Source organism: Canis lupus, chromosome 22 (genome assembly GCF_003254725.2).
Source record: "Canis lupus dingo isolate Sandy chromosome 22, ASM325472v2, whole genome shotgun sequence".
Classification (NCBI taxonomy): Eukaryota; Metazoa; Chordata; class Mammalia; order Carnivora; family Canidae; genus Canis; species Canis lupus.
Window position 1 is genome coordinate 29,408,692 of NC_064264.1, and position 16,529 is coordinate 29,425,220.

The 16,529-nt window shown below is 40.3% G+C and overlaps 1 protein-coding gene across 1 annotated transcript in view; it reads left to right on the forward strand.

Annotated features, from left to right (window-relative positions):
* The first annotated feature begins 11,348 nt into the window (after window positions 1–11,348).
* Window positions 11,349–16,529, forward strand: part of UCHL3 (ubiquitin C-terminal hydrolase L3) — a 48,560-nt gene continuing 43,379 nt past the window's right edge. Inside the window, exon 1 of the mRNA XM_049099317.1 lies at window positions 11,349–11,705. Within this exon, the coding sequence (XP_048955274.1) occupies window positions 11,664–11,705 (42 nt within the window). The 5' untranslated portion in view covers window positions 11,349–11,663. The remainder of the gene's footprint in view (window positions 11,706–16,529) is intronic.

A 16,529-nucleotide genomic window follows, 5' to 3' on the forward strand; every position in this document is an offset into this window, starting at 1 on the left:
CAGGTCAAGTCTTCCTCACACTTTGAATCACTCTGACCTCCTCTTCTGCAGCATCTCTTCTCTATCGTCTTCTTTCACCAATCTCTGACTCCAAGCTTGAGAAAGTCTGTTATTAAGGTCTCAAATGATTATATTGAGCATACTCAGATAATCCAGGATAATCTCTACATCTTAAGGTCCATAATCTTAATTATACCTGCAAAAGCATTTCAGAGAAGTACCCAGAGTAGTGCTTGATTGAATAACCGCTGGACAAGACTCTTGGGAGGAGGAGCATCTTTAAAATTCTGCCCACTGCAAACAACGTAATAGGATTATTGGAGAATTACATTAGTTAATGTATGTAAAACTCCTAGAATCTGTGCCAAAAAGCCACTGACTCAAGGTTATTGGACATGATTAAAATTACTAATTGGCTTGGGAATATATTCCCTGAATCCAGTGATTTCTTTCCTATGAAAGAAAGTCTGGAAAGATAGAACACTGTGGTGCATCCCACTGGTAAGCATCTCAATTCCATTTATCAGGGAATGTTTCTTTGAAGCTTTTGGTTGCCATCAGATTATGCTGCATAGTAGGATTATATTCCATGGAGGGCTGCATACACATGCACACACACCCCTTAATTACATAAAAATGTTTCCAAAAGGTGAAAAGATCTTATAATTTAAGATCAGAACTTATGCAAGCTTTAGACTTGGAAAACACAGATTTTATGAACAGAGTCAAAAAATGCTAACATTAAAGATGTATAGGCATTACTTCTGTTATATATATATATATTTAAATATATATATATTTAAGATTACTTATTTATTTATTTATGAGAGACAGAGAGAGAGAGAGAGAGAGGCAGAGACACAGGCAGAGGGAGAAGTAGGCTCCATGCAGGGAGCCTGATGTGGGACTCGATCCTGGGTCTCCAGGATCACACCCTGGGCTGAAGGCGGCACTAAACCACTGAGCCACCTGGGCTGCCCAATTTATATATTTTTTGTGATTACATGTTAACAGGACATATAAATAAGAAAACATTTGTTTTTTTTAAACAAACAAATTAGCACTGACAGTTGTATAGGAAGATGTCCAGGAAGCTATGGTATGAACTCTAACCTCACAAGAGTTACAGTATAATGGAGAAAACAAAACTGACACACATAAAGCAAGTAATACTTAAATCTAAGCTTTTATTTTAGGGCTCTTCTGTGCCAAGTAATATTAACCCAGCTCAAACTGGCTTAAGCAAAATAGCAAAATCACCGTCTCATAGGGGTGGCCTCTGAAATGTAGGGGTGGAACCAACCACAGGAATCTCGAATCTCACAGAATTGTGAGATTTGAGTAGCAAAAGGGCCCAATCTCTGTTTCTCAACTGTGGTCTGATGTTCAGCTTTTCAGTTAGCTTATTTTCTTGGGTTTCTCCATATGTTAGAGAAGACGCTATTGGTCCATAGATATATGACCACTAGTATTGCTGGGGTCATAACCTATAGTTCATGATCCAAAGGGAAAGAGGAAGCTGCTCTTCCATCTCAATTCTTTTTTTTTTTTTTTAAATAAAGGTTTTATTTGTTTATTTCATTTGAGAGAGAAAGAGAGAGCCCACAAGCAGCACACACATGCATGAGCTGGAAGGGGGAGGTGCAAAGGGAGAGGGAAAGGAGGGGGAAAGAATCTCCATCACACAGAGCCCCATGCTGGGCTTGATCTAATGACCCTGAAATCATGACCTAAGCCAAAACCAAGAGTCAGAAATTTAACTGACTGAGCCACCCAGGCACCCCTTCCATCTCCATCCTTAAAGAAGGACGCTGATATGACTGTTTGGGTCATATGTGCACCTCTTAGACCAATGCTGGGTCTAGTACTATTTTTCCCTCTGCCCCCTATTGTGGCCGTGAGAGGTAGAACTGTGTAATTCCAGCAACAAAAGGAATAAGAAGACATACCCTATAGGAGACAGAGGTGAGGATGATGCAAAAAACTTAGATAAAAAAATACTGAAGGAACAAAAACAATAGATATCTACTACATACATTTGCTAACACTATGCTATACTATGCTATATAATCAGAGGATGTGGTAGTTAGAATAATGGCCCCCCAAAGGTGTGTAAAAGATAAACTAAGGCCTACTAAAATTTTAAGAGTTTATTTGAACAAAAAATTGATTCCAATTGGCAGTGCCAAACCAGAAATGGTTAGCAACATTTCACTGACAGGAGCTCAGGAAGAGATTTCATAGCAAAATGGTAGAAGCAAAGTAAGGAAGATATTGATTAGCTATGGTTTAAAGCCAAATTGGCTCTTTGTAAATTGGTTGTCTCTAGTGTTTTGACCTTGTATCCTTGAGGCATTTACAGGCGTAGATTTTGGTTTGCATACAAAGGCCACTATAGCATTAGAGTTGTCTCAGTCTAATGGCTTCCTTGTTTAATTAATTTAACAAATATTTACTTCCTAAACCCCAGAATCTATGAAGATAGTATGTTACATAGCAAGGAAAGATTAAATTTACAGATGGAATGAAGTCTGCTAATCCTAGAATCTTAAAATAAGAAGATGTTCTTGGATTACTGAGGTTGGCCCTATGTAATCACAAGGGTCCTTATATATGGAAGATGGTAACAGAAGAGTTAGAGTCACAGGGAAAATGTCAGTGGTGGAGGACAAGAACCAAGGAAGGCAGGCAGCTTCTAGAAGCTGGAAAAAAAAACGAACATGGGTTCTCTCAGACAAGAGTACAGCCCTGCTAAAACCTTTATTTTAGTCCAGTAAGAGCCAATTTGGGCTTCTGACCTTCAGATTATAAGATAACAAATTTATGTTGTCTTTAAGCCACAAACTTTGTGGTAATGTGTTCTGGCAGCAGTAGGAAACTATGACAGTGCTGGAAGCTTAAGAGTCTCATAGACCTGAATCTAAATCTGTCTTCCACCACTCAGCCGTGTGACTTCAGGAAAGGTGGCTCTCCTCAACAACAGCTTTCTAATCTGTAAAAATGAGGCTATTCATTTATGACTTACAAGGACTGTTTTTTTCTTTTTAAGGTTTTTATTTATTTATTCAGGAGAGACACAGAAAGAGAGGCAGAGACACAGGCAGAGGGAGAAGTAGGCTGCCCACCAGAAGCCCAATGTGGGACTCGATCCTGGACCCTGGGATCACGGCCTGAGCTGAAGGCAAACCCTCAACCATTGAGCAACCCAAGTGCCCCCACTTACAAGGGTTTTATTTATTTATTTATTTATTTATTTATTTATTTATTTATTTATTTTTACAAGGGTTTTATTAAAGGTTAAATGAGATCACATAACATAAGGTACATAGCAAAGTTCCTAACATGGTTAAGTACTCAATAAATACTGGTTCCTATTATAATCATAGTCAATCCTCTAAAGAAGCCCGTAAGTGATCTTTATCATACACTGTTTCCATTTTAAAGATGAGAAAACTAAAGTTCAAAGGGTGCCTGGAAAAAACAAAACAAAACAAAACAAAACAAAGGGTGCCTGGGTGGCTCAGTTGGTTGAACATTTAACTCTTGATTTCACCTCAGGTCATATCTCGGGGTCACAAGATAGAATCCATTGGGCTCTGCATTTAGTGAGGAGTACACTTAGGATTCTCCCTCTCCTTCTGCCCCTCTCCCCCTCCAACTTGCTCTCTCTTTCTCAAGTGAATAAATAAATATTTAAAATGAAAAAAAAGAAAAAAAGAAAACTAAAGTTCAAGAATGTTCAGCAACATCACCTAACTAACACCTCATAGCAAAAACTTCAAACTCTGGTTTTAATTTACCAGTGTGCAATTTAATTGTAGAGAACTCCAGAATGATTCAGAGCTCCCAGAGTACATACTGAAATCCTTCTTAGCTGTCTTGTGCTAACTGAATGTTCTACTTGTACTCCAGGTTGTTCAAGAATACGAGTGATTATGTGTGTGTTTGTCTGTGTGTTGTGGTGCAGGGCTGGGGGTGGTGGGCAATAGTAGTAGTAATCGATGGGAAATATAAGCAAAGATACAGAACTGGGAATAAACCATAATCACTGATCCTGGACTCATTGTACATTTTAGAGCTTAAAGCATATTACACAAATTCTTAGTCTTTGTGCCAAACCTGGTCTACCCACATATTTAAAACCAAACCAAACAAAATGAACTATATCAAAAACTGAGTAAGAATATGTTTAGGTAAGTTTTACATGTTACAGTGTGTCACTGTCCCCACATTCTTTTCATTTCATCTGGCCAATTCACACATTTATCTGAAACCTGCAAGACAGAGGTTTCAACTTTTGGCTTAAAAGGACTTCACAGAATCTCTTATTTAAAATGAGATCTAAGTAGGTTAAATGCCTGGCTTATAGAAACATAGTTAGGTTATGGTAGTCATGACTTCTGATCCAATGGGGAGAATTATTAAGCCATTCTACAGGCAGATGAGGACAAATTATGTAAGGTTTGGATATGTTCTTTTTATTTATTTATTTTTAAGATTTTTATTTATTTTTTTGAGAGAGAGAACCAGAGAGAGCGAGAAAGCGAGAATGAGAGAAAGAGTGAGAGCGAGAGTGAGAGAGAGAGAGCACAAAAGAGTGTATGGGGATGAGGGGAGGAATGGGAGAAGGAGGCTGCAAAGGGAGAGGGAGAAGCAGACTGTGGGCTGAGGAGGGAGCCTGACCCAGGGTTCGATCCCAGGACCCTGGTATCATGATCTGAGCCAAGGCAGATGCCCAATGGACTGAGCCACCCAGGCACTCTGGAATTTTTTTTAAAGATTTTATTTATTTATTGATAGAGTACAACTAGAGGGAGAGGCAGAAGGAAAGGGTAAGGGAGAAGGCAACTCTCAGCTCTGCAGGGAGCCCAAGATATGGAGCTTGATTCCAGGTCCCTGGGATCATGACCTGAGCTGAAGGCAGTCACTTAACCGACTGAGCCACCCAGACACCCTGAATATGTTCTTAAGTATTTCAAAACGCCTGTGTTTTGGGATGGTGGTTTGGCAATGCAATGGAGGCTTAAGGCAGATGATGACAGGACATATACACATATAGTAGGAAGAAAGGGACATATTCCTATTAAGATAAATAGTATAGAATAGTAAGGACTCACGGTGGTATACCATGAAGGAGTTACAGGTGTATAGAGAAATTGATCCCCATAGCTCTAGGAAAAACTGGGTGGGTCTGAGCCTGGAAGATTCCCTGAGCTAGTTAACACTGTGATGATTGTCCAGTGTTATACAAGTACTGCATAACAATAGCTACTATTGTTAGATTCTTATTTTTTCACATTTAACATCTTAGCAATTGCAATGCACATTGCGTCAGATGGTTTCTTACAGTGAACAGGTAGCCAGGCAGTAGTTGTGACTCCGTTGTTTTCTCAACTGTATGCATTAACTTGGTCATAGCTGCTCAACAGGTCTATTAAGTTATGGGTATTGTTGGCTGTATACTTACTATGTTTAACTGCCACATAAAATATCTTTAAAAAGATTATGGTTTGATTTGGCATAACAAAAAGTTACTAGGTATGGAAATATAACAATGGGTGTAAACTTGCATCGGTAAGGCAAACGTGGCTTATTGAAGTAATGACCAAAATTCCATGTTTTCTTACAAAACAACCAAATAATTTACAGTTCATAAAAAAGGTAGATAGCTTGAGTAGATAAAACAAAAAGGTAGCTTATTCCAGTTCAAGGTTGGATAGATCGCCAAATACCTCAATATAAGAAAGAAATTTATGAGGATGAGAGAGCAGGTTTCGAGACACAAGTCCTTTTGTTAAGACATCAAACATCACTTTGTCAGTGATGTTGAATTTTCATCAGTGGCTGAGAAAATGAAACTATGAGTTTAGTCAAGTAGGAAATGGCGACAAACCTTGATATTCTTTGACAATCATCAAAATCAATCTATTGGTGTCAAAGTTAATAAATGGGCATGGATTATATTATATTGTATATTTGTATGTATCATGTGGGGAAAAGGTTGGCAAGCACTGGAATAGATAATAAATGCTCCAGAAGTTTTAATTAAGAATTTCAGGACAGAGCCAGGATGAAAGGATGTGAATTTATAGCCAAAAACAACTTGAAAAATGTCCAAACTCATTGATGATCAATGAAAATAAAATGAGATATCCTGACATCTACTAAGTTTTAGGATTTTTCTCTCTTATAGTCTCTCCTCTCAAACTGCTCACTTACCTCCTTTTTGTTTATACCCTCCTTCTCATCATTTCTCTCTCCTTCCTTCTTCCTTTCCTTCCTTCTCCAACCCTCCTCACATTTTTCACTCAGGAAGAGAGGTGTAGTAATGATCTGCTGTTTCTTGTCCTCCTGCTGGCTGTCCTTGGGTCTCAGTCTCCAACCTAACTGGTTCATCAATGGTGTGAAATTTTTCTGAATAGACAGTGGAGAGGCATTCTGGCACCTACTCTTGCAACAGTACTTCATTGCCCCCCCCCCCCCAACAATACTTTTTTAGTTTCCTCTAATCCCCAGCTTATCTTCTGAGTACCCTTCCCTGGCCAGTCAGCATCTTCTCTGCTCTTACCTCTTTCCTGCTTTGAAATGAACCATAAATCTAGCTGCAGGAAATCTAGCTGACATCCCATTCTGCTACTTTGTGAAACCTTGAGAAACAACTTACACTCCTCAAGCCCTAGTTACCGTGTTGGTAACTTGGCGACATTCCGATCTCACCTGCCTGCTTGACAGACTGTGGTGAGCATCCAATGGTGCTCTATTAAGAGTAAAGTTTCTATTCAGAGTAAAGCCTGAATCAAGTCCAAATATATATTACTGTTTCACTGCTAAAATGACATCTCACTTAATTAACATAGTTAAGCAGTTCATTAACAAATTAAAGTTGCATTGCCATATACATTTTTTAAATTTCTAGAGGTAAAACTTCACATTTTTATTTGACTTTTAAAATTTAGGGCAAGTGTATCAAATACCTGGCTATTCCTTTTAATTTGGTTATTCAAACTTTTGGCAGGTATAGCAATCAGATTTTGCTATGTAGCCGTAGAGTCTCTGTTGGTCTCAGATAGTCGGTCCCCACCCCCAGGTCCCCATTGGCTGGCAGCCAGGCATGCCCCTCATGGCTGTGCCCCTCATGGTGAGGCATGCTCCATTGCGTGTGGGGACCTGGGTGGGTGCAGAGAGATCCTCATCTGGGGAAACCGGGTATAGCCAGAAAAGGGGCCACCCCCTCACTCATTACACAATGCACATTGGTGGGGAACCTGGTGCTAAACCATTCATAGACCACCTGCTTCTGGGTGGGGGTATTGTATGTAACAGAACAGCTATCATTGGGACCTATTGAAAGTCAGCCCTTGACACAAGGGTTTGTGTTTTTTATTTAAAAAAAAAAAAAAAAGAAGAGAGGGCACCTGTTTGGCTCAGTGGTTGAGCATCTGCCTTTGGCTCAGGTTGTGATCCCGGAGTCTTGGGATTGAGTTCTGCATCCGGCTCCCCACAGGGAGCCTGCTTCTCCCTCTGCCTATATCTCTGCCTTTCTCTCTGTGCCTCTTGTGAATAAATAAATAAAATATTAAAAAATATATAAATAAAGATCTTTTAAAAAGAAAAGAAAGAAAGATGTTGCTTTGTAAAAACAAACTAACGACCCCCCTCCCCAACACACACTAATTCCAAATGTCATACTACAAGGAAACACTTATTTAGCTTACAATTCTCAGGGGTTAACAATGGGTTGGCCAGTCTAGCCTGGACTCAGTGAGGTGGTTCTGTTGTGCTCCAAGTGTCTTTTACTGTGTTCCTGGGACCAGCAGGCTAGCCCAAGCACATTCTTCTCAAGGCAATGGTAGAAGTGCTAGACAGCAAGCAGAAACACAAGCTTTTTAAGGCCTAGAGTTAGAACAGGCACACCATTATTTCTGCCCTACCCTATTGACCAAAAGTTTCATGGCTGAGCTCAGTGTCAAGAAGTGGGGGAAATATTCTCATTATTTGTGGTAGTTATAGTCTATAAAGTCACCATGAATAATAAATACAGAACCATTGCTCCCAGGGAAAATAGAGGTTGGTTCCTGTGAGTCTCTGATCACATTTTCATCAATACACAACCTTGCATAATGTGCTTCTGTTTAGAGACACCTCATTTATTATATATTGTTGAATCATTAACATTAAACTTCTGGCCAACAATACCATAACTCATGCCTGAAGGAACTTATCTAACACATGTATTTTATTTGTAAGTTACATCACAGCCTTCTTGTGTTTGCACAACATCTGCACAATGCTTGGGGTCATGTGTACACTGAAATCATCAACAAAAAGTGTAAAAATGCAAAAGACTGTGGCACTAAACAGATTGCAAAAAGGATACTTGCTTCTAGTATGAGACTTGAAACAAGAAGGCAGGATGTTGCCTGCTTGACCTCAGCTAGGAACTCAAGTTTTTCTGTCACTGCAGATGTCTGCAAATGACTGCAGGAGTGACGTGAGTATTAATTTGGGGGTTACGAATAATGTTAGCAAGTAGGCAAATTCAAACTGCAGAATCCATGAAAAATGAGGATCAACACGCTTTGCCCCTTAGTGGGGAAAAAACCTTCAAAGTAATATGGCAAAAGAGGTAGATGAAGGGAGGATTAAAAAAACTGGGGGGCAGCCCAGGTGGCTTAGCAGTTTAGCGTCGCCTTCAGTCCAGGGCCTGATCCTAGAGACCCAGGATTGAGTCCCACGTCAGCTTCCTGCATGGAGCCTGCTTCTCCCTCTGCCGGTGTCTCTGCCTCTCTCTCTCTCTCTCTCTCTCTCTCTCTCTCTCTGTGTCTCTCATGAATAAATAAATAAAATCTTAAAAAAAAAAAAAAACTGGGGCCAATAAAACAGAGTCTTGAGCTCCATCTCAGACTTATTGAATCAAAATCTATATTTCAGATTCCTCAGGTGTTTGTATGCACATTCAGGTTTGAAAAGTACTGCCTTCAATATGATGATGGGTACATTCATACCAGAGTGTGGAAGTTAAACCCTAGAAAGATTAGGGACCTACTACAGAATATTTTTATGAGTCTAAGTTTGGGGGCATATTGGGACAGCCTCTCAAAGGTGAAGAAAAACTTAGTTCATCTTGCAATTCCTATTAATAGGGAAGAAGCAGAGTACTTGGGCCTCTTTGGCTTTTCCAGAGCAGCATATGCCACACTTGAAAATATAGCTGCAACACATTTATTGGGCAACATGGATGGCTGCCAATTTGAGTGAGTCCCTGAGCAAGCCAGTGCTCAGTAAGTCCATGCTGAAATACAAGCTGCTTGTATTTGCATAGATCCAATGGTACTAGAGGAGTCCATGGTGAGTAAGGATGCTGTGTGGAGTCTTAGGTCCCTAACAAGAGAATCATGGTGCAGAACCTCAGTGTTCTGGAGCAAGGCCATTCACTGATAGCAGGCCATTTGAAAAGCAGCCCCTGGCAGGCCACTGAAAGCCTGGCCATACAACTCAAGCATTATGCAACACATCTGCTTATCCTAAGCTGGACATTTCAGATTTACCAAATCACTTTTTGGGTGGGTATGACAGCAATCTATCAGATAGATAAGGAGAAGGAGGAGTCAGAGGATTGGAAATTCTTTGGAGGTCAAAGAACAGTGGCCAGAAGAACATGAATGGGCCAGTTGGAAGTTCCTCAAGGCAAACTCAGCATAATAGATAGGTATTAAGGAAGGCACATGATGGGATGAGCACTGCATATTATACACAACTGATAATTATTGAACACCACATCTGAAACTAATGATGTACTATATGTTGGCTAGTTGAATTTAAATTAAAAAAAATTTTTTAAATTATCTTTTTCTCACTTCTAAATGTTCTTCTCCCTGAATGCCCCCTCCTGGGTGCAGAGTAGTAATATGTACTCAACCCCGGGTCAAATCTCTGGAGTTATCATTGACAATTACTGCTCATCAAAGGGATACCTCCCTAAGTTTCTCTTTAATCTGTGCCTACCTCTCCATCACCATGGTTATTGTCTTAATTCTCTCATCATCTCACTCTTACAAATATCCTACATTATTGACAACTTATGTTTCAGCATAATTGATGATTCTATTCATTCCTCAAGCATTTATGGAGAATCTACTATGTAGTGAACACTGGATTAGGCTTTAGGGAAAAAAAAATGTAAAGAATTAAAAAAGATACTCCCACAGACCTCCTGAAATTTACAGTCTGGTGGAGAAGAGATAGGAAAATCTTGCTTAAGGGGCACCTGGGTGGCTCAGTGGTTGAGCGTCTGCCTTTGGCTCAGGTGGTGATGCCAGGGTCCTGGAATCCAGTCCTGCATCAGTCTCCCCATAGGGAGCCTACTTCTCCCTCTGCCTTTGTCTCTGCCTCTCTCTCTGTGTCTCTCACGAATAAAATCTTAAAAAAAAAAAAAAAAAGACAAAAGAAAGAAAATCCTGCTTAAAATCCTTCGGTGGTCCCCTGCTTTTTTTTGGAACGAAGCCCAACTGTCTCGATGGGCTTGTGCCTTTTAACTCCTCCAGCATGACCTCCAATTCAGCCCTTCAACCTTTTGGGTTCTACAGCCACAATGCACTTTCCCTTCTTCAGAGCATCCTCCTCTGTGTCTGGCTAATGCCTACTAGGTTTTAAGGGTTCACTTCAGCTCTGCATCTTCTGCTAGAAGCCTCTGGACACCCCCCCCCCCAACTTTAGCCGCACCTCTCTGCAGTCCTACACCTCATGCAACTACCACTGTCACATATGCCTCATACTTCATTGTGATTTTTCATTCTGTCCACCTCTCTAGGGTAAGTACAGAATCTGATTCATAATAGGGGCTTGGGATCCCTGGGTGGCGCATCGGTTTGGCGCCTGCCTTTGGCCCAGGGCACGATCCTGGAGACCCGGGATCGAATCCCACATCGGGCTCCCGGTGCAGGGAGCCTGCTTCTCCCTCTGCCTGTGTCTCTGCCTCTCTCTGTGTCTCTCTCTGTGACTATCATAAATAAAGAAAGAAATTTATAAAAAAAAAAAATAATAATAGGGGCTTGATTTTTTTTTTTCCAGACATAACTGAATAGGTATATGGAGAGCACCCCTCCCCCTCGCAACTGTGCAACAGCAGACAAGGCCTACATATCACCTCTGCATGAGACATGAGCTTTAGGGACAGGACTCCCGGGCATCCCTGGCCTTCAGGACTCCCGCTGTGCGGCTGGCAATCCGGTGTCTGGCTCTCAGGACTAGCCTCGGTGGCACGCCCCCTAGCGCCTCCAGCCGAAGCTGCAGGAACGGGAGGGCGGCCGGCGAACACGAGGCGCCAGGGCCGCGCAGGGCGCAGGCGCAGCGCGCGGGTGCCGGGCTCGGAGAGGAACAGTCCAAGTGAGAGGGGAGCTGGCTGCGGATTCAGATTGTTTTCCCTTCTGCAGTAGAGAGGTGGCTTCTCTTCTCCTCTCCGATTGTATGTTCGTCTGTAAGACGTGTGTGTGTCTCCGCAGAGAGGGAGAAGGGAGCTAGAGAGGTGTCAGGCTTTTCTTCGTTCGTCGGCCCTCCTCCCGGGGGGTGGCGGAGGGTTAGACGGTCCCAGGTCAAGGCGCGCGGGGGCGGAAGCGGCGGCGGCGGCGGCTGTCAGACCTGGACGGGGGCCGGGCGGGGTGGCCATGGAGGGTCAGCGCTGGCTGCCGCTGGAGGCCAATCCCGAGGTGAGCGCGGCCCGGACCTCGGCGTGAGGCCGCGGGTTAGGAGTCGAGGGCAGCGGGCTTGCCGCGGCGAGCCCAGACCAGTCTGTCCCTATAAATTGTGTTCTCTGTTTGGTTTTCAGGTCACCAACCAGGTGAGTGAGGTGTCTGCCGCTCGGGACCCCGGAGCCCTCCCTGCCCGCCTGCATCTCTGCGCCTACTAGGAATCGGGAATTAGATGCAGTGAGGGCCCCTGTGGTCCTGCTTCAGACCCGGTGTGCTGTGCTCCCTCTGCGGCCGTATCCCTCCCACCTGGCTCCCGGAGATGCTCCCGGCTGTCCCGGTCCCTCCTCTTGCTTCCGTTGCCCCGTCCTCTCCTTTCCTTGGGGTCTCCGGGTCCGCGGCTTGTGGCACCTTGACCCTGCCCTTCCCAATACCTCTCCCCTCTTGGTGTTGCCTCCTGCTGCTGCCGATTCCATCATTTCCCAACCTTTGTACCTTGTGGGTGACTAATTCGTCTACACTACCTGACTCCAAGCTTTGTAAACTCGCCCACCCAGTCCTTGTAATTTCATCCACCGCCCGCACTATGAAATCATCTTCCAATCATCTTGTCTTGCTCCATCAAGTCACTGGTCTTCCCCGCCACGCCCCCTTTCTCTTCCAGTCCCTTAAAGCTGGAATTCAGTTGCTTTGACACCATACAAAGCTCAGTATAATGGGACCCACGCCGTACTTTGCTCACCTACAAACTCTTTTATTTATTTATTTATTTTATTTTATTTTATTTTATTTTATTTTATTTTATTTTATTTATTATTTTTTCCCCACCTACAAACTCTTAAAGCCCCTCTGGGTGTTGAAGGTTCAAGTTTGGGGAGGGAAAAGGGCACATCTTCCAGCCACTCGATTAAAAGAACAATAAGTGCTACCAGGTATAAACTTTTGATTTGCTTAGGTGTATTTTGTCTTAACCTGTTTGTCATTCTCAGCAGCTCACTGACTTTTTACTGTCTTCTTACTTTGTCATATGATCTACTTCCCTCCCCCCCCCAAACCCCCATAATCTTTTTCATCACCAAGGAATAGTGATTCATCAGGTACTTAATTGATATTTAGTTTTCAAAGCTTGTAGAAAATTCCTTACATACAGAAAATAGATAGAAATGTCTATTTTTTTTTGTCTCTTTTTTTAAAAAAGATTTTTATTTATTTATTCATGGGAGACACACACAGGCAGAGACATAGGCAGAGGGAGAAGCAGGCTTCCTGCAGGGAGCCTGATGCATAACTTGATCCCGGGACCCTGGGATCACTACCTGAGCCAAAGGCAGAGGCTCAACCACTGAGCTTCCCAGGCATCCCAGAAATGTTTTAATGTTGACAGCAAATCCTTCATCTTATACAGTTTATTTTATTTTTGAAATGACTGTGAACTCTTGCCTCTTTAGTAATCTAGAAATGTTCAAAGCTTAAAATCAGCATTTATCTTTTATATTTCTCTTTAGGTGGCAGTCCCGGTCCATAAACACTTCCCTTTTCTTTTGTTTACACCCTTTGAAATTTGCTGTCCATTTTTCCCTTAAAACATTTTGACCCCTTTGTAGAAAGAGAAAAAAAAATATTTAGGCTGAAAAAAGTCCGTATTTTCAATGCCTGATTTCGTGCCGTAAGAGAGACGCCTATTTCTGTCAGACTCAGTCCAAATCTATTTTTACACCTTTCGTGAAAAATCAATTTACCATATATCTGGATTCTTCTTTTCCGTTGATCTATGTGTCTCTTCTTTTTCTAATACCACACTGTTTCTATTACTGTAGTTTTGTAGTAAACCTTGAAATCAAATGGTAGGGATCCTCCCACTTTGTTCGTTTTTGAAGTTGTTTCAGGTTATTAGTTACTTTGCCTTGGCATATAGATTTTACAGTCAGTTTGTCAAGTTCTACAAAAAAATTGTGATGTTTATGGTGAATGTGTGTCTAAATCTATATAGATTTAGTTTGGGGAAAATTAACATCATAAAAATATAGAGCCTTATAATCCATTAAGATGGTATATCTCATCATTTACTTGGGCCTTCTTTGATTTCATTCAGCAGTACAAAACACAGTTTCAGCATTTAGGTCTTGCACATGTTAGATTTATACCTGCGTATTTAATGATTTTTGGTACTATTGTAAATGATGCTGTTTTAAAATTTAAGTTTTTATTGTTCATTGGTATGTATAGAAGTACAGTTGATTTTTATATGTTGATTTGTGTCCTGCCTTGCTAAATTCACTTATTCTGGTGGCTTCTTTGTAGATGTTTTGGAACTTTCTATATAGACCATCATATTCTCTGAATAGACTGTTTTTTTATTTCTTCCTTTTCAGCCTGTGTGCTTCTTATTTCTTATGGCACTGGTTGGGAACTCCAATACAAAGTTGAATAGAATGGAGAGGGAGGACATCTTTATCTTTACCAGACCCTGGGTAGAAACCATTTGCTCTTTATTAGGTATATTAAATGTAAGGTTTCAGTAAACGCTTTTTTTCACATAAGGAAGCTTCCTCCTTTTCTTAGTTTGCTGAGGGTTTTTATCATGAATCAGTGTTTAGCTTTCTCAAATGACTTCTCTGCATCTCTTGGGATGATTATTTAAGGAAGAAATAATGCCAGTTCTACATAAACATAGAAGAGGAGGGACACTTATCAATTCATTTTAATGGCCAGCATTACCAGGCAAGCCATAATATGAATAATACAGACAGTGTCTCTCATGGCATCTAAAAATTTTCAACAAAATATTAGCAAAGAGAATGTAGCAATGTGTAAAAAAGGTACTATTTCATGACTAAGAAGTTTATGCAGGTATTGCTAAGCTGGTTCATTCAAAAGTCAATCATTGTTATTAACCATATCAACAGACGAATGAACAAAACTGTTTTTTTAGGTGATATTGTTATTTTTTAACAATATAAGCTTATTTAACTGTGATGTGATCCAGCTGCTATTGGACTTTGTTCCCAGGTAATCTTAATAGACTATAAAGCACATTCACTATAAACTAAAGTACTTACATCAAATAATATTTGTGGAGTACCTTTTTAATGTCAGGTATCTGAGAAGGAGCTGGTTATTCTTTAGTGATTAAAATATTCATGGTTTTCTGGTTTCATTTCAGTGGGATGATAGACAATAAACAAGTAAGGAAACAATTAGCAATTGTTTCATGTGCAATGGAAAAAATTAATAGGGTACTGTGATCGAGATCATCAGGAGAAACATAATAGGTTGAATGGTGACAGGAGGCCATTCTGAGGTGACACAAACAGGGAAAAGATATTATTTTGTGTATGACTCTACACTATTTCTGGCTTGCTATGGCATGGTTCAGTTTGTTTTAAATTTATTAAAGAAGTGATATGCTTTTAGAGGAGAATGGGCAAATATCTTGGAAGTGATGATTAGTTTTAACCAAAATTTTTGTGGTTGTTTTTTTATCCTCTGTATTAGTGACAAAACTGAGGGTAGAAAATGAATAGAAATTTAAAAACTGACTTAGAATTTGGAGAATTAATAAATTAAACCATAGATAAACCCCAATACTATCCATCCCCACACTATTTCCTCATCCTAATGGACTCTTAGGCCTTTTACTTGTTACAGTTTGATAGTTGCATGTGTTATTATTGTACTCTTAGTTTGAGCAAATACTGTTTTATGTTCTAATGATACCTAGTTTGTAGAAGAATGATTGACTCATATTGACTATATGGAGATCATTATTGTCAGACATTAATTAGTAACCATGTGTCTCCTTAGATGTGATAAACAATGATTTTTCTTATTGAGTAATATGCTGTCAATACCTTCTAAGAACATTTTTTTGCCATGTTACAGGTAAGACTTACCTGGAATAAAATCATTTACGTGATAGAAAAAATTATTCTTATTTAACTACTATTCTTCTACTTCTGCATTTAGCGATTACTACCAATATATGTTTATTGGTAGTAATATCAAGCAAGTACTAAATTTAAGTATAATTTCTGTTATAATCTAAATCATTAACAAAGTAGTAATAAGGAGGAGTCTATTGCTGCCCTAAGCAGGGCATTAAAGACCAGAGAAAGTGGCTTTAGAACAAATTTGAAAGGAAAATCTTATTTTTCTATTTTCTTAAATTTATAAAATCAGAGTTTTTGTTACTTGAATATTATCTAAAGAAGGAGTGATTCATTATAAACTAGGGGCAGAGGGCAAAAGTTTTTCAGGTACAGAAGTCTAGTTTGAGTGCAAAAACCTGGAAGGAAGAGGTGGTTATAGACCCTTTGAGAAGAGGAAGAGTTCATTGTAGCTAAAGTTAGAAAATAAGGTACAAAAAAAGAGACTTCAGACAGTGAAGAATGGGGCCTGAAAAGTAAAAAGGGACGAGAGCATCCTGGACCTTTGCATGTGGGTTCTAACAGTGTGAGCTTGAAAAATCATGTAAACTCCCAGACTCCCATTTTCTCACTGGTAAAAGGATATAATAAAAGCTATCTTGCCAGTTGCAATAAAGGTGAAGTACATTAAATCTTTTAGCATGTTTCTGATACATGATACTTTAAAAAAATTTTTACGATTAATCTTAAATTTATTTAGTAGAAAATATTAGTAGAAATATTTAGTTCATCATTGGACTATCAAAAAAAAGCTGCCTAAGGATCTTTCATGGATACATATTCCTTTTTTTTTTTTTTTTTAAAGATTTTATTTATTAGAGAGAATGAGCAGGGGACGGGGCATGGAAGAGGGACGAGCAGACTTCCCATGGGTATGAAGGATGGAGACACAGAGTTCCATCCCAGGACCTTGAGATTC